Below are 24,867 nucleotides of genomic sequence, written 5' to 3' on the forward strand. Positions count from 1 at the left end.
GTAAAAAAGAAGGAGATGGATTTCTTGGCTTCAGTAAAAATGCTGCTGTAGTGAATGTGTTCCCAGTAGTTTCTGCAATCCGTGAGAGTCGATCTGCCCTTGTTGCATATAGCTCCAGTATGTCGTTTTCTGAATTGGTTGTTCGCGTTTTCTGCAGATATTGCTCGTTTTCAAGCCACACAGGATTCATCTTGCGCCATGTGAGTTTTTTTGAGGGACAAACACTGTGTGCGTGGAATCTCTCGGCGTTTTTCCGTTTCCTCCTGCTTTCTTCATTTCACTATTTCAGTCATTTCTTATCATTACCGTCTCCCTTAGCCTTGGTGCAAAAACGTGGGACGTTGAACTAGATACTTCATTTCATTTCAAAGCATATTAATGGTGTTCTTCTTTCAAAACTAAAGAGAAATGTAGTATTGAACATCGGTAATACCGTATACCATAGGTGTAGGCTACATGGGTATGGCCTTGGCTCCGAGACTCAAGCATCCGTTGGAAATTTTTAGTGCACTCTTAAAATTAATATCGAAATAATATTTTCATGACATTGACAAAAACTTAGTGCACGTGACCGCAAGTTTGATTTCAGGGCAGATGCTTATACGTTGAATAATTGTTTATTAACATACTGTAACTTTTAGCCTCCTTAGGTATACGGCACATCGAGGATTGAGCGATATAACATACTACAACAATAAATATATATCTATTATAAAACTGAAAGTGACTATTTTTGTGACTCCTATTTTCTTGAACCACCAGACTGATTTCGATCAAATTTTTAACATAGATGAGATTCAAGCCTGGAATGTTATCTGTTAGTTCACTTTGACGGAGCAACGTAGGGGAGAAGGAGGATGGGGAGATATACAAGAATCAATATAAACACAAATAAAGGTGACTAAGTTTGTGGCTTAACTCTTGAACCGATCTCAGTCAAATTTTTAACATGTATGAAATTCGGTCCTGAATTTTTTTTTTTTTTGAGTTTGTTTCACTTTGATGGTATAACCTAGGGGAGGGATATATATATATATATATATATATATATATATATATATATATATATATATATATATATATATATATATATATATATATATATATATATAAACTTTTGAAACACCCAACCGATCTTGATCAAATTTTCAACATAAATGAGGTTCGGACTTGGAGTGTTTTTTATCATATCACTTTGACGGTAGAACTTAGGGGAGGGGAGGGGATGAAAATGTACAAAAATAAATAAAATTTAATAACTCTTGAACCCCCCGACCGAACTCTATCTCATTTTCAACATAGATGAGGCTGGTTTCTGTCATATCACTTTGGCGGTGCAGTTTAGGGGAGGGGGAGGGGAAAATATTTTAAAATGATCGAAAATGACCGGTATTAGAATGGAATCTATAGTTTTGGGGATCGCTAAGATAAACAGTGACACTTCCGATGTTCTTTAAATACAAATTGGCGGAGGAGGGAAGGTAAGAGATATAAAAATGATCGAAAATGACGAATATCGTATCGAATCCATAGTTTTTGTGGTCGCTGAGTTGAATACTGATACTTCCGATACCGTTTATGACCAAATTCAGCCTTGTAAGTTGAGGGAGAGGGAGATACATAATAATTATCAAAAATGACCAAATAGTGTCGAATCCATAGTTTTCGACATCGCTAAGGTGAACAGTGATACTTCCGATCCCATTTAAATGCAAATTCAGCACCGCAACTTGGGGGAGGAACGAGATATATAAAATTATCGAAAATGATATTATCAATGTCGAACTCATGGTTTTCGAGGTCATTGAGATAAACAATGACACTTCCGATGCCGTGCCTCGAAACATGGGGGAGGAGGAGATATGTAAGTCTATTGAAAGTGACCGATATTAACCCTTTGGGGAACCCATAGTACAATTTGTACCATACGGGTGTTTCATGGTACATTGAGTTATAACTCTCCTATTTGAGCTTTTTCGGTTTTTTTTTTTTTTTTTTTTTTTTTTTTTTCAAGTCCAGAGGCATTGTAGAAGACCTTACGTATGGTTTCATGTCCTTCCTAACCTCCAGTGATGAATGCATAAGGACGTAAAGCACAAAGCTCAACTAACTTTATTATAATAAATAACCCTGACTAAGTGCACGCCCTTCACAATACACATCAAAACAAAGTTTATTAACAAAACAAAAACATGTACAGACGATATTTTTTGACCTCTAGATTCACCGTGACTCATATGCAGTAAATATTAGTAAACATATAGGCTTGAATGCCCTGGTATTTTAGCCAATTCATTATAGTTTTGTCATTATGAGTTTAAATTTATACATTAATATGATAACGCGTATTCCTAAAAGTTTACACAAACAAGCTAACAGGTGAATGTGATTCATGTTGTTTCTGTGATGAATATGATTCATAAACAATACGAAAAAGTTTTTCACATATTTGCAATGTCCACAGGTATTCTGTTTTCTTACGATTACAAAATACCCAATGCAGCGCTGAAACCCATGTGTGTAACAATTTAATGAGGCTGAGCTCTTTTCACTGATGAGCATTCAACAAGCCTAACTGGATCAATGCCACGTACTTTCCCTCGTGACTACAAACCCCTTTCAATTACAACATACATGTCTATTCGAAACTGCAGAAATTCAACGAATAAATTGGGTGTATCGAACTTAATATTTTACACAATACAGTGAAACTTGTCTATGCTAGCCACCACAGAGTCTATCGAACTGTGGTCAACTCACAAGTAAGTGCATTTTAAAGCAGAAACAATTATAGATTGTAGCATACGTACTTCTAATGTAAAGAAATACGAAGTACCCACAATGTCTCAGCCCTCGAAACATAAAAAGAAAGAATATTAAAACAATTTTCTACAAATAGAGAATTGTGTAAGCGATAGACAACAATAATCAAAACATTTATTACAATCCGGAAATGAGTTACAGGGGTTTGCTGGCAAGAGGACGAGATAAAAGGGGGTCTTCATATGAAATAGGTAACAAAGCCTGCACTACGTATTTTGTTTGGTACAGCACGTAATACACAACTCCCGTTCCCAATCATATACAGTATATTTTTACAAAGTGCGGGAAATGAGATTCCAACTTCTTCCTCTTGTTTTCCCAAATGCCCATACGACTAAAGGAAATGCATTCACAAAAGACCATTACTACTGTTCTTTTATTTATTATTTCTCAAAAAGTCTGTGCTTTTTTTTATTTTTTTATTATTATTTTTTTTATTTTTACAAGCAAGGGAAAAGAACTCGTTATTCATGTTTTTCTCTCCTTTTTCTAGTGCGCTAATTACGTACAACTTACCCTGGTATTTTAGCCAACCCACATGTTTCCATGTGAACAGGCTGAAGATACCAATTTGGAATTGGTCATGTCTGTGTGATTTAATGTATATCGCGGGGGCCAGGTCGCCAAGGAATACGAGTCAGGGGCGTAACTTTTTTTTCTTTCTTTTACGTTCGTAGTCCCAGTTTCCCGCCTGCAAATAGGATTCTCTTTTCATATTCTTGGATAGATTGAAAATAAGTTACAGTAAATTTACAATGAACCTCAAGTATATTTAGTTCCCTTCCATTGCGAGCATTGCCTACTTATTGTATCGCTTTATTTTATGCTGTGTGTGTGTATGTGTTTTTGCTTTCGAGGTAACATATTTCTGTTGCTTCACAGATTAACCATCAAATATATAAAAGTTGCTTACGAGGGATTCTTCAAAGGAATGTAGGGATTCCCTTTAACCTGGCAAGTAATCCCTACGTTCCTTTGAGGAATCTCTCGCAGACAACTTCAGACAACTTGCGGAGGTTTGAAACATATATTTTTCAATCAAGCAGGTATGATTTCCAGTGCTATGTTCTAAACCGCACTCTCTGCGTTGCGTTGTTCCTGAATTACAGCTCTCTGAAGTTCATTTTTTCACGCTTTCGGCACCTTATATCGCCGAAACTATCCATCAGTGACCGAAGTTCCACAGGACTCTTTTTGCTGGTCTCGGTGTCGGGAATCAGCTCCCGAAGTCTGTTCAAATAGTTTCTTACCATCCGGCATCTATCTAGCTATATTATATATATATATATATATATATATATATAAAAAAGAGAGTTTATTTTATTTCTGGCGGTACGCGACGCTACGTCGTACCGGCACCTTTTTAATGAGAACGGATTATTTCCTCTTCCGTCTTAAAAGGGGCTGACGAGAAACTTATAAAATACGAAACAGTAAATATATAGTTTTATTGGAAATCAGTTTTTATTGTTTTTCCTTCCTTTTTTCTTTCTACAAAAAGAATTGCGAATCTTTGTTTATTCTTAAAGTTAGTAGTAATTGTATTCAGCGACTAGAAATAATTTGGGTCCTAGTGTCTCTCGCTCGCTGGCATGTTCTCGGACCTCCCTTTTTTCATTCCTTTTTCGCACGGTACTATAAATCATAAAGGCTCTTAATCGACCTTTTTTTTTCTGAAAAGACTGACCTCCAAAAACAAAATAATCTCAACAAATGTGTCTGTCTCTGAAGTTCGACTAAACTGAAAGCCAGTGCAAGAATTCTGTTGAGACTCCACCTCTGAAAAACTGTCCACCTCCACCTTTTACTTTCTCCGCACACAAACATTTACTCAGTTCCCATTTTAATGTATCCAATTAATTGTTTATATTCATTATTTGGAAGGGGACATCCCCCAGATTTTTTCGCAAAGTTTATCCATGAATTTAGTAGAGGTTTGTAGAACATTTTGCTATGAAGACTAGTATTTTGAAGAACATTATGTGAACAATGTACTATGTGTGTATTGTCACTTAAATTCAGTATTTGTGGAACTCGTGATGGCTTTGAAAACAAACAAACAGCAGCTTACTTTCGCCCGTTTACAGAAAAGGAAAAACGCAAAACACAAATCACTAAGAAATATTGATTATCAATGAGTTTATTGTATTGAAAATCAAGATGAAAGGATTTTAAAAGCATCGTTATATATATATATATATATATATATATATATATATATATATATGTGTGTGTGTGTGTGTGTGTGTGTGTAAATGAGAACTTTTTACTTACAAAACTGCAGTGATATATTACTAGACATTATTGTTATTATTGTTAATAATCATAATATCCTTTTTAAACATTATAGTCCTGAGGTCCAGCGTACTGGCACCTTTACTTCTACAAACAAAACGAGATAAGGATGGAAATATATATATATAAAGGATGGAAATAAGCAACAAATTTTACTAGCCCAAGAAAAAAGCTACTAGCCCACACTCGACAATAGAAATCATTTACTTTCCTTTGAAATAAATAATAGTGATATTATAAACTCGCCAGCATCATATTATATATACCGACAACGTTTGGGAAGTGATTCCCGACACCAAGATAAGACAAAAAAGTATAGACCAATCTGGGTGCACAAAAGCTTCCTTTCGGAGTTATAGGCTACCGAAAACATAAAAAATAAATAAAATAACTTTAAAGGTTCATAGCTCCAAAATTATGGACATACCGTAGTCGGGTTAAGACTACTTAGGAACCAGTATGTGCGCCATCCAAAAATACATGTTTCAGAATCCTAAGGTACTCACGCAACAATTTTTATAGAGGGAGTTTGTCTACGGGGATATAATTTGAAGTACTCACCAACTATTTCTATAAAAATTATTGCAGAAGTATCGCAGGAATATGAAACTTGGATATCTGGATAGGGCACATGCTAGTTCCTAAGTGAAGGCTTAACCCGGTACGGTAGATCCTATAGTTTTGGAGCTATGAATCTTTTAAGTTCCATTTTCTTCATGTTTTCGGCAGCCTATAACTCCGAAAGAAAACTTTTGTGCACTCAGGTTGGTCTATACTTTTTGTCTTATCTTGGTGTCAGGAATCACCTCACAAACGTTGTCGGTGTTGTTTTGAAACACCCTATATAAATAGGCCTATATAAACTATAATTTAAGGTCAAATCATATAGGCCTATAAATCAAATTGACATGTATTATTGGGACGCCTGTTTCTCAAAACTGGTGAATTTTCTCTCTCTCTCTCTCTCCTGTATATATGATATTGCCATGCATATCAGCTTCAAACATGGCGGAGTACTAGAGCGCTTTCCCTATACGCGAAAGGTTCCTGGTTGAATTCCAGACCATGTAACTTTGTGGCAGGCAATGTAGTTTCCACGAGTTTGCTCATAGGTCTCCCGCTTCATACAAAAAAAATATATATATATATATGTTTAATCACAATTCTTTTTTTTCTAAAACCCTATCATACATATTTATGATACGTTATATTAAATGTTGTATTTTATTTCACTTGACTGTTTCAAACATTATTTTCCACATATTGAAGTTTTCAATATTAACTAATATGCATATACGAATAATATTAAATCATTCGTGCATACACGTAATACATGCAAAACATGATTACAAAATTTACGTTACAATTTAATTATAATGTCATCACCTTAGTTGCTTCAAATAAGTGCTTTCGTAACAGCGCTTACATCAGATTTCGCTGAAGCTGCTGTTTACATGCCAGCATTTTGGAATTAATAGACAGACATAATTACCTGCGTCATCCTGTGTCAACAGCTAAATAACACCGCCAAACGAAGCACGTCTCTTCCTTTTATTATATACAATAAAATAATAACGAAAATCTGAACATTTTAAACATAAGTATCTTTTATTCTTTTAGTGTCACACTGCGATTTGGTTTTTTTAAAACACGTTTTACATTAGTAATACCGTATAACTAACACAGCAACATATTATTCCACAAAAACTAGTCTCTCTATAATCTACCTTAAGAGGAACCAGGAGTGCATTCAGTTACTATTTGCTTAAGCTTCGATTTAATATTCGCCACAAACACATTTTATTATATATCGAGACTGATTTAAAAAAAAGGGGGGGGGGGAACAAGAGTTCACTGTAAACGACATATGTTAATATAGTTTTACTGATGGGAGCTTCATGGGCACATAAAGATCCACTTTACATAAATAGATATTTTCTTGTGGGTTTTTCGATTATTAATATTATAAATTACATTATGATCGTATGTAGTACGTCACGCAGGGTAGACCTGGGCCGTGTGTTGGAGCGAGCAGACAGTGGTGATGCAAAATAAGATACCTCTCTGAGTTTCAGAGATTAATATTGTGGATGTGCAAGCATACGTATCAAAGGTGACCACTGTATCATCCTAGGTCATGGCACCCTACAGAACTCATGGAAAAACAAGAGTAATTGTAGTAATTGTGGACAGGTATCTTTGACCTCTGAAGAAGACCGTTACCAAGGCCCGTAGAGCGAATGTGGCAAAAGTGATTGAAGGAATCTAATTAGAACCTTGAACAGCCTATAATGGCAATCACAGAAGAAAGTTCCTAAAACTAAACCATCGCTTCTTCTTATTGCCAACAACTTTTAGCGGAAAAAAAAACGGTTTCGAGACTACAAAATGTCCTCCTCTTCCCCTCCCCGATAATTGGGAAGCGTTTTATGGTCCGATCAACCCTCTTATTTCCAAAAACAGCTCGTGTTTATGTACGACAGACACCCAAAAAAGCTTACGCTACAACTGTCTCGTACCCGCTGTGAAACATGACGGCAGTTCTGTGATTATACTCACATAACGCACTACTACCAGTGATAATGTGAATATTTTACATGACCACTTGTATTTTACCGTCACGATGTCTTCTGACAATGATGCAGTGCCAAATCACATCGTTGAGGTGTGGTTTCACAAACATCGGGATAAACTACATCTCTCCTGGTCCGTATAACCCCCAGATCTGAAACGTTATTGAATACATGTGGTCAACTATTGAGCTCAGATTCCGAAGCAGATATTTTTTGTCCATCCACAATATTTTTTTCCATTAAACGACCAATCAGAGTTGATCTGCAGGCTAACGATATTTCCAAGAGGGCAGGACATCGATTTTGTAACAATTCAAAAGTAACTTCAACAGAGAGCGGGTGAAAATTTGCACTATTTCACGTTAACAGAAGCAAACAAACGACTCAATTGTTCCCTAGGGGAGGAGGATGTATACCTTCACACGTCAAACGACGGTTATTTTTTAAGTTTTATCACTTTTTTTATTAAAGAAGCGAAGGCGAATCATATCACGTAAATCTAGAGGACACATAAAATACAGAGTTCAGTTTAGCATTGAAAAGTTTCCATAGAAACAAATTGCATATTAGTCAATTCTGTTACTAAGTCCGTGTCTAGAAGTTTGTAAGACTTCTTTCTTGTTATGGGCTGAGACACAAATACGTCGTAACCGCTGTTTCTATGGTGACAGCCAAGTTTCTAACTACGTCACCTATCTATTAAAAACCATGTAGTTGCTCCCACAGAAAGAAGTTCTGATATCTCTACATGTATTGAAGAGATTTCAAAAAGAAAACCTGCAGGTGTTAGTTAGCACGGCTTCTACAAGCTGACTACAAAAGAAAGAAGGAAAATATCAACGTATGGCAACTGTCCTAAAACATTTCATTCTAAAAAACTACTTCCAACTAGTTTCATTATAACAAGAACCGTCAGTAACATTCTTTACGAACGCCTTCTCAAAATTCCAACTTCATTGAATTTCGCAGCGTTTCACATTTATATCTTTACAATCCTTACAAAATACCACGAACTACATTACCGAAGGTTTTCACTGAAAAAAAAAAAAATGTAACACCTTACTTTTATCAGCAAGCCGATATAGATGAACAGCGCTCTGACTTCGCAACGGGAGGTCCTGGGTTCGAATTCCGCGGCACATCAGCCTAGAGTTTTTCATGGAATCTTTTCTGAGCTCCCCATGCGACTGTTGTAAATATGCCTTTTGATAAATGTGCACTTTAGATTTAATACTGGAATTTGCCATATATAGAGTACTTTAATATATTTTTTTTTTTCATCAAAATGAAAACGGCCTATTATTGGCAAAGAACGGCATACTTTTCAGTATCACTAAAGTTAATTTCTCTTTCGATTTGCTGGCGCCGCGGTGGCTCAGTGGTAGTGTGTTCACCTTGGGTGCTTGAGGTCCCGGGTTCGATCCCAGGGACTTTTTTTCTTTGTCACACACTAATCATATTGCAAAATTAAGACAAATTGTAACATAACGAACTGCTATAAAGTTTCCAATTGTTAGAAGCAAGTATGTTTGCTTGATGATGCAGAGCTCAGACACACATATACATATACACACAAAAAAAACTGCAAAATTCAAAAACGAGAGTAATTACTTAATAAAAATAATTACTTAATAAATTTCCATGGTTACTTCAAGTCAAATATCGCAATGAAGTAGGAAACAGTCAAGTAGAAAATCTTATCACTGTAACTACGTAATATTACATATACCAAAATTAACACATGCACTAATGATTTTAAAATTAAAAGAAACAAATATTCGTAACTACGTACAATTAGGTGAATGATGCGTATACCAATGTAATCACTGACGGAGATAATTATTCGAAATAAAGATTGCGCAAGTATGTAATAGCCAATCACGTGTAAATCCATGCCAATGGATAGTAGATAAGCATTTACAGGAAGCTTCATTTTCTTGGCAACCACAACAAACACGCATTTACGATGAAACTAAAATGAAACATACAGGTTTACATAGCTTTTTACATCAAAAACTTGAAAATATGTGAACTATCCTTTTCAACGTAGTCTATGAATCACAGAATCATGTGGTACCTTTAGCTATGGACCTTATCGCATGAAAACAAGCTATGACGAAGCCCAGTGCTGCCAACCTGATAGTTATTTTCAGTCCCTAATGGTCTTTTGGGGTATGAGCGGAAATAAAAGTATAATCATAACTGCCATTCGAAATGGTGACAAACTATGTGTTCAACTTTCAGCCCTGCTTTTATAACTAAGTTTTCCTTATAGATTCGTTCAATCTGATTATTTCTTTGAGTTTAAGATGCATTATTAGGACCTTATTATTTATTTTGTAATTTAATATGAAATAGTAACACAATATTAAGCATAAGCCATTTAGCCACGAGGAAGCTCAATATCGTACTAATCTGTACTGTGAATATATTTATATATACACAAACATCGTGTCTCCAGTTTCCTCCCACTTTCTTCACTCCACCATTTCATTCATTTCTCATCATCACCGTTTCTTTTAGCCTACCAGGCATAAAGTGGGATGTAAAATTGTAAGGTTTCATTTTATTTTCATTTAAATTGTAACGAAGAAAACTGTGTAATGCGTTGTTGTGCTCTCATATCCTGCAGTATGGGCAATTATTTTTCTTAAAGGAAATATTTAAAAAAAAAAAAATTAAACGGTTCCTCGTGGCTCGAGTTCCCATCTTTCGTGCGGAAGGCGGCTTGATACTAACCATTTGCCTTAAAATTAAAATAAATAATCAAGAACTGGAAAAAAAAAAACTTAATTCCAAGAATCACTAAGATGACAACACGTTTCCCTTATCGTTTCAATCTATTTTGATAAGGAACAACGTTCGCCATAATTCACAAAATAGAGACGGATTTCGAAACTAAAAAAAAAAAAAAAAAAATCAATAAATCTTAGAATAATTCGTGCAGCTTTTCGATATTTTGTTTCTTTCATTCCTTAATGTTTCATTATTGGGAGGATGTCTCAGAAGAATAAAATTACATGCTCTTAACAATGAATAAAACCAAACAATTTAAAATGGATAAATTTATCCTCTCAATATACATTAAGCCTTTGGATCAATGTAGGATATGTATCTCTTGAATTTAATCGAATTATAATGAGTATTGTCGCTCCTTATAAAATGCAATAAAAGGGAAATGTGCTGTCACCTATAGGCGATAATCGAATCTTCACATTAACCTTAAATTAAGATTTTATCTTAATCCTTCAGATACAACTTCTTGTATCGTATACAGGGCCGGATTTAGGAGGGGTGCAAAGGTGTACGTGCACTACCCCCTCCTTTGTTGTAAATATACACTACCTAAAGTGAGAAACTAACAGTGAGTTTTGCAAAATCAATAGTTTAAGTCAATTTTCTGAAGGTTGAAGGAACAGATATCATTGAGAGCAGACACTTAGCATTTCCAAAGGAATTCCTCATTCACATCACAGATGCCTAAAGGCATTCAAAAAACTCAAATTTAATTAAAATGTACTGGTAGTTACTGGTGCACCCTCCTCAGAGAATCCTGGATCCGGCCCTGATCGTATATATATATATATATCGAGATCGGTGTTCTTAATAATTACATACAACTAAAATCAATGTATTGGTTATGAAGTAAGATCTCAGATTTGTTATGTTTCAGCGCAAGATTTCATATCAAACTGCATAGACAATCCATTTGTTTCAGAATCATATAAATTTCCGTCGAAATAAATAAAGGAAACTAAATAACTCAAACATACCGCAGCCAGTGGTATGGATATGAGTACCTTTATCCATCCGCTCTTAACTTAAAGTTCATTCTTCTTTTGAATATAACACTATTAGTATAATCTTCCTAAAGAATTAAAGACTTATGATGTGCTAACATTTCGGTTGATTAAAAGCAACGATTGGGAAAACAGGAAAAGGTCTAATCACTAGGTTGGTTGGTACTCAAATTTTGATCTAATGTTTGCAACAGGAATGCCCTACTATTTGAGCACTCAACGACTCGAACAGTGGCAAAGAGTTCCCCCCTAGCTACATAGTTAGCGAGACCCGGTTTCGATTCTCGAGGGGAGGTCACACCGTTCTTATCTCACGTTATGCTGCAGATCTAAGTCTCATCTAACATCGAAGTTGAACAGAATGCTATTAACTAACCATTAGCCATTTGCTGTTTTTAAAATGCAATAATTCGGTAGATATTTTGATTAAGGATGCTTTGCAACATCACTATATACAAGTAAATTTTTATACCACTGGCAACTCAACTGTCAATTTACGAATCAGACACGAACATATTTAACAAGGACGATATTTTGACTAAAAGTTTCATGTGTACCAACTAGAATAAATATAACACTCTACATTTAAGGATTAAATATCTTTGGGAAATTTCTTAACTTTCTCTAACCAAAGAAGAAAGCCCAAAATGCGCGTAAAAATCCTTACCTCAAGAAAATTAAATCCCTGCAGCAAAAGAAACTGGAACAAAAGCACGTGTACACATTGCTAAGATAAATAGTTTGTTAATTTACTTCGGATGAATCATAATGAAACACAAAAACCTGAAAAGAGCATCAAGGAAATACCTCAAGCCATTTATAAATTTGTTTGAAACAAGAAAGAAAAAATAAAACTAATAGACGAAAAACCTAGCAGAAATGTAACGGTTTGAAACAATGATACTTTAAAATAAAACTTATACAACTTTATGCAGCTCAAATAACTACGAGCAACCTTCTAGAAAATTCCATACAAAAAACAAACATCGGATAAACAACATTTTTAAAAAATCTCAGATTACACACTGTTTTTTTATCTTTTGGAACTACCCCTATAGAAGGCAAGTAGTTTAATCTCAGCGGCAAGCATAAAAGACATCCCGCTAATCACTAAGATAAACAGGTCGCTTATATAGGAAATACCGAAAGACTACCGCATGCGTGAGTTAGTTACATAAACAACTTTTCAAAGCTTAAAAGAAGATCCTGAATTTTTTTAATCAATTCGTGTAATAAAAATTGTAAAAGTAGAAAGACTCACATACTTCAGAGAATCGAAAAAGAAAAACCACACCATTATTAAGGCAAATGCTTGACAATGAAAACTAATTTACCTATACCAATTTGGAATAACAGGGAATCACATCCTCGTTACGACTTAGGACAGTTATCGAAAAATAAATAAATAAATAAACTGTCGTAAAAGTAACTCACTTCGAGAATAAATTATGATTGTAGACGTATTGCATTTTGCTACACATCGCATTTCTATCATTTCTGCAGGAAACTGCGATGCAATATCGCTTTAAAACGACAAAAGTTACTCCTTACGTGAAAAAATGTATCTTACACTCAAGTGGTCAAGGTGAATTCTGTGTACGTGTTAACATTTTTACCTGTATATAATTATGATTAGTTCCCGATACTTTGTGCCAGTTCAAGTAACTGTCATACAGTAGAAACCAGATGTCCATATCAGAACTACAAACAAGTGTACTTTTTTTTTTCTGTTGGCAGAAGTTCATCTATTTGCCTTTTCATTGATAAACTATTGCACAGTCACGACCATGTCCTTAGTTCCAATATGATTACGCTATGAACTGTTTAGTGCTTCTTTGCAAAGAAGTGTGATACATTGGTTTTCCTGCACTGACATACATAGAAGATACTTTTCATGTTTTCAGATCATGGTAGCTAAAAATGGATACTTTTGCGGTAGGAATCCAATTCACGGAAGACAAAATGATTTTAATAAACCATATACAAGAGATTCACAAATTACCGTCATAAGTTTAATGAGGTAATCGAAAGTATATTACGGTCTGTATCTTTGATTGCTACATGATCCCTTAATGAACTACATTTCAACTGCGTTATTTCTACATCTCAGATTTTCCCCTTGTAACCAAAATACCGTAAGTCACTTGACGAAAATACGTTTGAAATGAATCAATTCAACTATGAAACTGAATTTATATATCATTAAATCAAGTGTTCAAATGTTCTTGATGTTCAATACACAAATTAGCACAGAATATACAACACAAATTTATAAAATTTAAAAAAAAAAAAAAAAAAAAGCTCTTTTAAATTATCTAAAGCCTTATTTTAGCTTTTTTTTTCCTTATCCCATATAAGCGAATATGAATTTAAGAAGATACACAAATAACTCAATCATATTATGGTAATTATAGTCATGTAACCATCCCTTTGGAAGTACAAACACGTTAATTTTTTGATAACTTTCTATTCATTGTGAACTAACTAAATTACAATGTAACAAGATTGAAATCCTTCACAAAAACAACGTTTTAGAACGAACCATACCAGAACATATTGTTTACATCAATCAGCTACTGCTACTGTAGTCAACTGAGAACTGAACAATACTAGTGTGAAGCTACTTAATAGCCCCTGCTATATACTAATAATAAAACTATTAGAAGTTTTAATCAATCAAAGCATCTGTCTGTAACTCGTAAAAACATGAATATACATCACGTAAGTTGATTCCATGCATAGTTTTACTGCTCTACATTATTATAAACCATGGGTCTACAATGTAATATAAGATGCAAACTACATAGACTTTCATTGGGAATCAAATGTGAGTCCTTCCATACCAAAGGCAAGATGCTTAATCACTAAACCACGAAGGAATTACCAGTTGGTGAATTCTTCGAATGTTAGTATTCACGCAAAATGAAGAGGAATTTAAGAAAAGAAAAGGTACATAGCACCAGAACTATTACGTCTCCAGTAATTAATTTGTAGACAAATTCTGTACTTGCAGCAAAATAAGACACGAACTGACATATAGAGGAAGATGTATTATCCTGTTGCCTACGGTCTATAACTACTACTTCCAACGAAATGTTAGTTATACTGGACGCTTTAGTGGAATAATCACAATATGCTGATGAGTCACACACTTTCCCTAAAGGCCCTTTCCGCTGGTCTAGTTTCTAGCGTGTGATCCATTGAAACAATCGTCTCGACAAATTTAAATCAAGGAAACAAATCGTAGCTGCGATCCAGGTTTCATAACTGACTACCTAACGACCTCTCTGCAATACAGAACTACAAGAGACTGATCTCTGTCCTAAACGCGCTGGTATGCCATGTCAACACCACGATCGACTAGTACAGAAAATTTAAGAGTCAACTGCCGTGTCAGTATAATAACCGATCCTTCCTAAGAGACAAAGAATGACAAACTTTCCTATCCATGGTTGTGAGAAGTAGAACGAATTAGAAAAACGGCAGACTCCGTTGTTTACACATCACTGTTTAAAAGTAGACACCGACGTATAGGATGTAATTACATACTGAGTGGATGAGAATTCTATCCAAAGGCTGCGACTCTTTACCAAGGAGATCTAAGAAACAGCCCGGTGAAAAGCTGAACAAAAGGATAGACTGAGAAACAAGACTAAGGGTTCCATGTAAGCGAGAATCGAGTTTAGAATTACACTTCCCCGCTATTAACCTATACCAATCTTTACAATTAATCTCTAATTAAATGCTATTAAAACGATACAAATATTAGCCCCTGTAATAATCTATTTTCAATGTGAGAACATATTAGAATTATAACGGCACTGCACAACACACTAGTTAAAAATCTTTGATAAAAATGTAAGAGTAAGAGCGCTACAGAAGTTGTGAAACAATTAAAATTCATTATTTAATAAAATGCTGATATACACTGACAGTTTACAAATAAGACCGTAATTTACCTTAGTACAATATAACAGCTTGTTTATCGTCAAGACAGCAGCAAAATTACGTTAATACAAGACTTTCGAGAGCACGATGAGTCAGTGGTAGAACGCTTATCCCGTGCTGCGCGGGGTCTCTAATTCGATCCCAGATGATGAGAGTTTGTGGTGCACAACATTGTGTCCGCTGGTTTTCTTGGTATTCTCCCGTTTCCTATATTCTCATTCCAACAATTCCTTTTATAATCATTCACTCAAAATGATTATCTGTATCTTTTGCCTAAAACAAAGATTTTTGCTACATTAAGACTTGATTTGGAGATTAAAAAAAAAAAAAAAAAATCCACTGCGCTGTTATGAAGCCTGAGTCACCACGATGATATCATGTTTCGTAACTTTAACAAGTTAACCATAGGGGAGGAAGGAATCACAAATAATGAGACTGGGTGATATTCTAATCCAGGGCGCAAAATTTCGAAGTCAGACGCACTCGCCAATCCAAAATTGATGGTCGCCAGTATCTCTTACGTACAAATTATGAGAGGTCCAACCCCACCACCCCTGGCCTTTGGTTGGACAAAGAAAGAGATTACATAAGGGCATAAAATTTCAAAACCAGACAATTAGATTCAGGATAATCAATTTTGAATTGGTGTAACGCTCTCTCTCTCTCTGCACTGAAGCACCAGGTGTCGATTGCAGTTTTCGGATCTAAGTCCTTACGTGATGGGCATGATGAAAACTGTCAGCAAATCATTCAGTGTGACAGTCTTCAGTGAATTCCTGTAGGCAGTCTTAACTGTTGAGACTGCTGAAGCCTCTCTCACATGAAGCAGTACTTACAGGTAGAACTGCACAAAATGTGACAAATGGAAGCAAATTTGGGAATCTCGTAAGGCAGGAATCCAGGAGGCAAACAACGTCAATGGAGGATGGGAAAAGAGGGGCGAATTACAACGTTGTAAAGACTTCACTTTCCGTGTCCATTGTGAAGACTTCACATTCTGTGTTTTCTCTCCCTCAGTGACAATTATTTTCGTGCGAAACAGAAACTGCGCAGTGGTGTGAGTTTAGGAAGAAACCATTTCTACTGAACACTGGTCACCAGATCTAAATTTCTAGTCGACAATGGCGATTTGGCGACCGGAAATTTTGCGCCGTTCTAATCCCAACTATACTATATGTAATTGACTACATGAACTGACATAAAAGAAAGCGGTACTTCCAGTACTTCCAGTTGACGCGGAAAGCTGAAACTTGGCATGATTGTAGGTTTCCGGAACTAACCCACAAGGAAATTGCCAAAAGTGAATATTTTTAATTTTTATGAGGTCTAAAGGGGCGATGAAGAAATTCCCCATGTTATTTAAATGGGCTTTTTTTTTATTATTATTATAATCTCATATTTCAGGTACTTGGAATTGGGATATAAACTTTAAATTGGGTATGCTTATACATTTTCGTTGGCGTTAACTCAGTAAATCGCCAAAAATAAAAATTTCCAACTGTAAAAATCGTTCCCCCGTTGTTTATGACATCTACACCCCCACTTCCAGCAGGATTAGAATGATGAAATTTGACATGATTGTAGCCTTCCGGGACTAACCCACAGGAAAATAGCCAAAAGTGAATATTTTTAGATTTTAAGGGGTCTAAAGGTGATGAATGTCATTTAAATGGCTGTTTCCTTGGGATACAAAATCTTATTTCTAGATACTAGAAATGTGAAAAGAAACTTGAAATTTGTTAGAATTGCGGGCTTAAGAGGTGCGAGGCTGTAGGCCAAGGAACCGCAGGGATCAGGGGAGGAGAGCATCCAGCTAGCCAAAGGCTAGTCAAAATGATAAAACACTGTCATTTTATAGGATGAATTAGGAAAATTGAGGTAATTACCATAAAAAAAAAAATAATAATAAATGGATAAATAAACCAGTGGATAGCTGGCCCGTAAGGAATATAAAAACTTCTCGCTAATTAAGCAGCAACTTTTGAGACATGAGAAGTACAAGAACTACAAGGAAGACGGAAAGACTCCCTGGATGCATACTTAATATTTAAAAGACTAACCTTAAACGTCCTAAAAATCCTTGTAGAAAGTTAAGGATGGTTTCGTCAACCCACCGTTGACTTCAATGGTGTGAATAATAAAATAAAAAATAAGCTGCTTGGTTCTTCACACTGAGCAGCTGCCTCCAACTACGAGACGATGAGAAATATATACAAATGTGATGGATAAATTCTCGTTGCAGTGTATACACTCGAAAATGTGTACCTTTTAATTACTTAAATTGGGAAAAATGAACATTTATGACTTACGATCAGGGTGTTCACTGAAAAACAAAACGGCATTTTCATGTATCTTTGTCAAATTTGAAACATGCACTTACACTCAGAATTCTTGGTTAAAAAGAAAGCAGTTTCTTCTACCACTTACAAAATTAAAAACTAGGTAATGTTGAAAGATAAAGAAAAAGACAACAGGAAAAGGTTCATGTCACGAAGTAATATAATTTTGTAGTTTACAGAACGAAAAATCATCAGAACACAAAATATGAAGTGACACACCTGAGCCTCATAAACTACTTGAACTGGTAAATTTCTGATGTGTCAGCTGATATTTCTTAAGATTTCTTTATCTACGATCTGTAAAATTACATTACTCAGAAAGTTGGCTGACGGAACCATCTGAAGCTTTTTGCAGGGACTTTTTAAGGATGCTTGGAGGTTAGTACTAATATAAAGAAAAGGCAAAAACTGAAATTGTCTGAAGAAATATAATCTACTTGTAACATGCAAAAAGCTATCTGTATTTTAAAAGAGAATATTGTGTATTTACAACGCATATCGACAAAATGCCTGATGTTGAAATTTTTGAATTGTAACACATCTTCGAAAGAAAGAAAAAAAAAACATATGGGCAATAGATTCAACGTTGCAGGAACGGATATTTTACATCAGTCTTTCCTCTGAAGAAAGAAAAAAAAAAAACTATTGCAACAGAAAAAGTAAATTCACAAATTAAGCGCAAATAAGGTTTACAAACCACCGTCCTTCAACTTCGTGTTTCTATACAACGTCTGTCCTCAAACGAACTTTTTTTTTTTTTTTTTTTTTTTTTTTTAATGGTTAAAATAACCCGTCTCTTAAAGCGTTAAAACCAAAACGCAAATGACGCCCCACAAACAACTGCAGTAGTACCAGCTAATTTCCATTAAAACGCGCACAAAAATGCAAGCTATTTTCTCAATATGTCAGTCATTAAGAGGAGATGAACTTCAGTAACTAATGGCCACAATTTTATCTATTGGCATGTTTTTCATAAATGCATGAGAGCTAATATCAAAACATAATAAGTAAACACATGAAACATCGAAATTATCTTTGTGATGTATTCACAAGTAACAAAATTAATACAACATATCGCAGCGTATAACTTTAGTATATATATTCCCAGCTCAGCATATACAGTTAGTACAAAAAGCCTTTCCCTCATTACTCCCATCGAATGCAATTCACCTCTTAATGCGACAAACTGAAAAATAATCAACCCACTTATGCTTTGTTTTAAATATGTTTCAATCATAATGAAACGGAAATGTTCTAAATAACTCATTTTCTGTTTATTTATTAATACTGTATACATTACAGCAAAGAAATGAAATACTTTTTATGAATACTAGTAGTTCCCGTAAGCCTTCGGCTTGCCGTGCGCTGCTTAACACTACACAAATCTAAACATGGTTAATGGTAGTGTGCTTCCCTTTGAGTATTAAATATTGCACTGTCTGAAGGTTGTCTAGTTACTAAAGTAAATTATTTTGCGCTTGGCATGGAACAGATACTTGTGGAAGTAATTACAATCATATTTACATTGTATAAGGATCTTGTCTTATTAATAAACAGCAATCATGTTCATACTGAAAATCATCATCATCATCGTTTCAAATCGAAACAATACAATTTGACTCTCAATTAAATCGTCACAATATATTACTGCAAAATATAAAAATATTAATGCTTAAATTTAAATATGGTTATAGCTGTTGTCCGGTTTTGCAGGAATTAAACTGAAATAATGCAGTTTTAAGTTGCGAATTGCTTGTGCCATCTATTCGCGTTAGATACGCAGGTAGCACACGTAGTGAGCAGCGACTATTAAATATTGGGAAATAGCGTAACTTACGGACCGAGACTGTTGACGGTTATTACTTAGATTTTCCCCAAAATCACTTGCTAGTGATTATGCCTCACATAGTAGTGACTGCGGTTCGTTATTTGTAGCTAGGATGAGTATATAGTGTGAACATTATGGCATAAAAACTACAGTGCATAAGACACGAACTAAATAGTGCTAGGTGGCCACAAAAAAGCACGAGTATTATGTAACCGAGTCAGGGCAGGAGCGCAGCAGAGGTGCCGAGAGGTATCGAAGTGGTGCGCCCGTAGAGAACTGGCGCGTTAGTGATGGTGAGTATATATATATATATATATATATATATATATATATATATAAAATAAACGAGATCGTTTACAACGGCTCGCTATAAAATTACAGTACCGCCTCCGGAGTAGTCGATAAATTTGTGGGAAACACTAAATGATATCCCTGTTCCCTTCCAGAAAAAAAAAAGTTATAAAGTTATACAAGCAGAGCACTAACAATAGTAAATTGATGCTTAAAAAGGGCGATCTTTTTATTTATACTATCTTCGTCCGAATCACCCTTAAGAGACTGATTAATTCCAAGATTTTATTCCGCCACAAAATTTTCAACCCAGACACGGCCTTATAGAATTTAAAATTCAACTTAAAAAATAAATAAATAAATAAAAACTGTCCTCCAGACGATGAATTGCTCGAATTCAAAACCACGAACGGTTAAACTATAAATTATGTTTATGATTTTAACTCTCGTCTGTTCCTTACAGAACCGCAATTACATTTTCAAATTCTTCCAAGTTCTGAACTACAGTACTATATACGTCTATAAGAAAACTATATTCCATTCTTAAAATATCCACTGCTGAAATGCCTAGATTTTCACTGCTGATTAAGAAAAAAAAATCATAATAAATTTAATTATCGGTTTCGGAAATTATTAAACAAACAATTAAACAGGAAATTCATTTCCAACTAGTTTTATCTGGACCCTCAGGTAACTCAAATCATATTCATAGTAGCAACCATGTGTGTTAAGTTCTGTTATACTCACTGTGCTCTTCGATTCTAATGAAAAACAAAACATGGGAAAGAATAAAAGAAAAAGAAGTCCTCAAAAATAAATAAGGTTTTATATTGGTAGCGAACACGATTAAAAAAATTAAAAAAAAAAAATACCCCTACATTTCGAAACTTCCTAAGGCTCGGTGCCCCATTCTCAATTTCTGTATCTGGTAACTTCCAGGATACGGAACATGTGGTTCTTAGTTTGTAGGTATATCAGAACATTCAGATGGTATCCGTTAGGAAATCTGAGGTATTGCAGAAGGTAAAAATAAATACAGACGCACCTCTTGTTTGAATTTTCAACACTCCATGTCACAAAAGTGTTGTTCAATTAAAAACAAAATCTTCCATAGGCAAAAGATAGTCATTAACACCATTTACTTTTACCTCTTGCACTGCCTCAAATTTCCTTAAATGTTCTATTCAAGGCAGAAGAGTAAGAAAGCTGCCGACATTTACTAGCAACAAAAATGAAAACAGAACAACAGAATTTCAGAAAGTTCATGCATTTAATGTGTTCTATGTGTAGTGTTATAGATATTATAATTAATTTTTCTAGCCACCATTCCTGCAAAAACAAATAGCCTACAACCAGGAAGCTAAATACATCAAAGGTAAACACGAATATAAAACACAACGTAAATTACTAACTAGCCCAACTTGCAAAAATTACGTACAAAATTGTCTACGTGAAACGTTTACTTTTAATTTGCAGGCTTTCTCCATTAAAAATAAATAAATAAAAAATAAAAGTCCAGAAATAGTGCAATGAAACGTTTACCTAAATAGTCCTCTATTTTGTTTCAAAAGAATAATCAAACAGAAAAACATAATTCACATAAAACGAATGCTATTTACTTAGTCTTTACATATAGAACGAATACGTATCCACAGAAAGTACAGTGCATGTTCAGATATTTCATATCAGAAAATATCACAAGTAAAACATACTCCCCCCCCCCCAAAAAAAAAAAGTGTTTGTGACGAAAGTAACTTCAAAAAATTTCAAACATTTCCGGATTGTAGGTGCTAACACAAATACACATATCATCTGATCATAATCCTGTTACACAAATAATATTCCCTGCATAATGGTCTCCTGCATTTTTTCACGACAATAAACGTCACGGTATAGGAAATGCACTTTTATTTAAGAATCCAAAACCGCGCACAAAATTTTCCGATATACGAAAAACAATAATAATGACCAGAAAGAAGCGATTAATGAACTTGAGAACGCAATCCAAGTATCAAACTCTATTGAAAGCAGAACTGCACCGAGGCATAATAAATATTTTAAAAATAATAAAAAAAAAATAATTCATTACATTATGTTCCTACGAAACATCAAAAACGGCCATCCATATAAAGCGCCTTTCTTAAATGTCATTAACAACCTGGTGTCAATTTTAAAATATTTCTCGTATCATAAATACAAATCTACTCTTCACAATAATCTAAAACATTTACGACAGAAGAGTAAGACAGAGTACAAAGTTGTAGACCTACATAACTATTTACCACTAGCCAGAATTACACGAGGCAAAATCTGTTATCTTCCGTCTATAGCCTCCGAAAAAAGAAAATCAAAATGAGTTTGGAGAGAAACTGCAAATACGTACGTATTAATCCCAATAAGAAATTTAGCCTAATTTGAACTATCTCACTGCACTCTGCTCTGTACAAACTTCCATTATGACGACACCATGAACGGAAGTAGATTATTTCAACATCAATTTCAATAATTCTGGAATCACGCAAACGAGTTAGATCGAAAAACTCAATATTTCAATCCAGACTTTAAAATTCGTCTCGTACACATCTAATGTAAAAAGGCTTTCAAGCTTCCACAAGTTAACTGAGAAAAAAAAAAACATTCCTTGCACTAAGTACAAGGGTTGTTGTACGGATAGAAAAAAAATCCCAACATCGCGCAAAAATTCTATGTAAAAAGTCAACTATAAGAAACAAGCAAATCCAGATCATACGTACAAATTACTATCCATTACTACGGGAACAACGAAAGCCTTGCAGTCAACCAAGCCAAGACCAAATTAGCCTATACAACTATAACATCAATATCGAAGCAACTCATATTATATAACAACGCAACGAGAACATTCAGATCTTGTAACATAATATAAAAATAATATATAAAAGCAATACGGTACAGCAATTAATCACGAAAATAAAATAAAAAATCCGCCTCAACCAAGGATGCACCTATTGTAAATACTAGCTAAACACACAATCCGTATTACCGTACTGTAAACACATAGTTGACATTACTCTAACCATATGGTTTCCTGTCCAGATAAAAAAAAGAAAATTATGTACATCGAAAACCTATTTTGTATATATTACAATAAACAAGCACTGCAACATAAACATGCATCAATTTTGAGCACTACCTTGCTCCCAGCAGGCGAAGTGAAGTGCACAAGCAGGTACCGACCCTACAGATAAAGATTCAGGTAAATATTCTGTATTACTGTACAGATAATTTTATTCGTTAATTGTAAATATTCTTACCTCTCACACTCCTCTTCCGCTCGAAAGGACTCCTCTCTCATACTGACATCAGGAACAAAGGAGTCCTTCAAATTTCGGCCATCTTGAAATGGTCTCAGACGGGCGTATCGTGATATTGTCCTGCACAAAATATCACCACAAAAACTCTCCCTCACACAACACACACACACTACAATTACGTACACTTAAGAATGCATTTCCTCAATATTAAAACAGAGGTTCAGAATGGGTAAACAACACATTTACCCAACTTATTAAACGTTTTCACTGAAAACATTTCCCAACACTCATTCTAGTCCTTAACATTTCACTCCATGTACGTCAGCCACAGGCCAGCAGGGTGACAGGGACGATGTCACGAGACTCGCACGGAGGCTCTCGGCTTCGAGTCAAAGATTATTACAAATAATTACCCTTTAGACATCATATAAAGACAAATACTCAAGTAATTTCAACGTTATAAATTATTAATATTTTTGGTATAATCACGTTCAGTTTTAAAATAATCAGAACTAGAGTTTAAACAAAATAAATGAATTACGAAACATCCTCTTCTAACCTCGGCATTAACGCCATCTTTCGTCAATATTTGTCAAAGTCGGGTCTGTTCTTGTGATGGTGCAGTACGATTCTTTTAGGTTGGGGGGATGGAGGATGTTATTTTGTTATTTGGTAATTAAGTGTTACTAAAACTTCGATTTTGTGTTTGTTAAGTAAGATATAAGTAAAATTTCGTTAATTTTCAATTCTGTAGGATTGAAATGCTACCGTACGAACATCACATATTGAGGCTTCATAAATCGATTCTTCCATTTCGACTCCGCTTCCATCGTGGCAATGAGCTGTTCAACTGTTTCTTTCATTTTTTTCTATCTTTTCGAGGAATTTGTTTTGCATGGAAACAGAGCGACTCTTGCCAACTTAATGAATAAATTAGTCATATGTTAACTGTTTTCAGTAAAATAATTCAAAACAATTTACATAATAAAAATATAAGTTAAAAATCTTAGATAGAGTAGATGTAAATTTTGTAAATTCAGTTGAAACACTTTAGTGTATCAGGCATTTTCGATGACACGGAAAGTCGTATACATTCGTTGAACTTTTTTAAGTTTATAGTTCTTTTCCATCGTGGATACTGTTTGCTATTGGACACGTGGATATCGTCCACTTCGTCGACCCTACCTACAGAAGTAATAATAATTCTCACTAATTTATATTTATTTCCAGGAAAACTAGATGTGTCTCTTATGTGAACATTCATAATATTTGTAACTAGCTAAAGTCGACGTTCTTCACACAGAGAGAATATGCATAAACATACATCTTTCCCTTAGGATACGCATTTCCATGAAGATGTAATGACAAAAGTTCATAATAATAAACTTTTGGCATACGTTTTAACCCTCTACCCCCACCACATAGCAATACGCTCTTTCAAAGTGACATGATAAAATTCCGGTCAGTTAAGTTGCGTTGAATTTGAGTTCAGCGTCCCTTTCAGTAGTGAGGCCAGGGGCGATCCGGGGAGGGCGATTGGCCCCCAGAAAATGAAACTTTATTATATATATATATATATATATAAAATCCATCCCAAAGTTTGGAGCCCTTAAAAGTAGCAGTATGACAACCCACCGCCCTTCCCCCAGAAGTCGGTCCTGGGTCCGCCCCTCAGTG

General features: G+C 34.8%; 1 protein-coding gene across 10 annotated transcripts in view; it reads right to left on the reverse strand.

Annotated features, from left to right (window-relative positions):
- Positions 1-23,548, reverse strand: part of Hipk (Homeodomain interacting protein kinase) — a 139,702-nt gene extending 116,154 nt beyond the window's left edge. For 4 of the 10 annotated variants that reach the window (XM_081738833.1, XM_081738832.1, XM_081738836.1 and 1 more), the window contains exon 1: positions 9,484-9,636. In XM_081738833.1, the coding sequence (XP_081594959.1) occupies positions 9,484-9,624 (141 nt within the window). In that variant the 5' untranslated portion in view covers positions 9,625-9,636. Of the gene's footprint in view, positions 1-9,483; positions 9,638-12,158; positions 12,275-23,190 lie in introns of those variants that run through there. The other 6 variants (XM_081738828.1, XM_081738830.1, XM_081738829.1 and 3 more) reach the window with 4 other exon arrangements.
- Between the last annotated feature and the right edge of the window lie 1,319 nt (positions 23,549-24,867).

This window comes from Thermobia domestica, chromosome 14 (assembly GCF_964235325.1).
Source record: "Thermobia domestica chromosome 14, izTheDome1.hap1.1, whole genome shotgun sequence".
NCBI lineage: Eukaryota > Metazoa > Arthropoda > Insecta > Zygentoma > Lepismatidae > Thermobia > Thermobia domestica.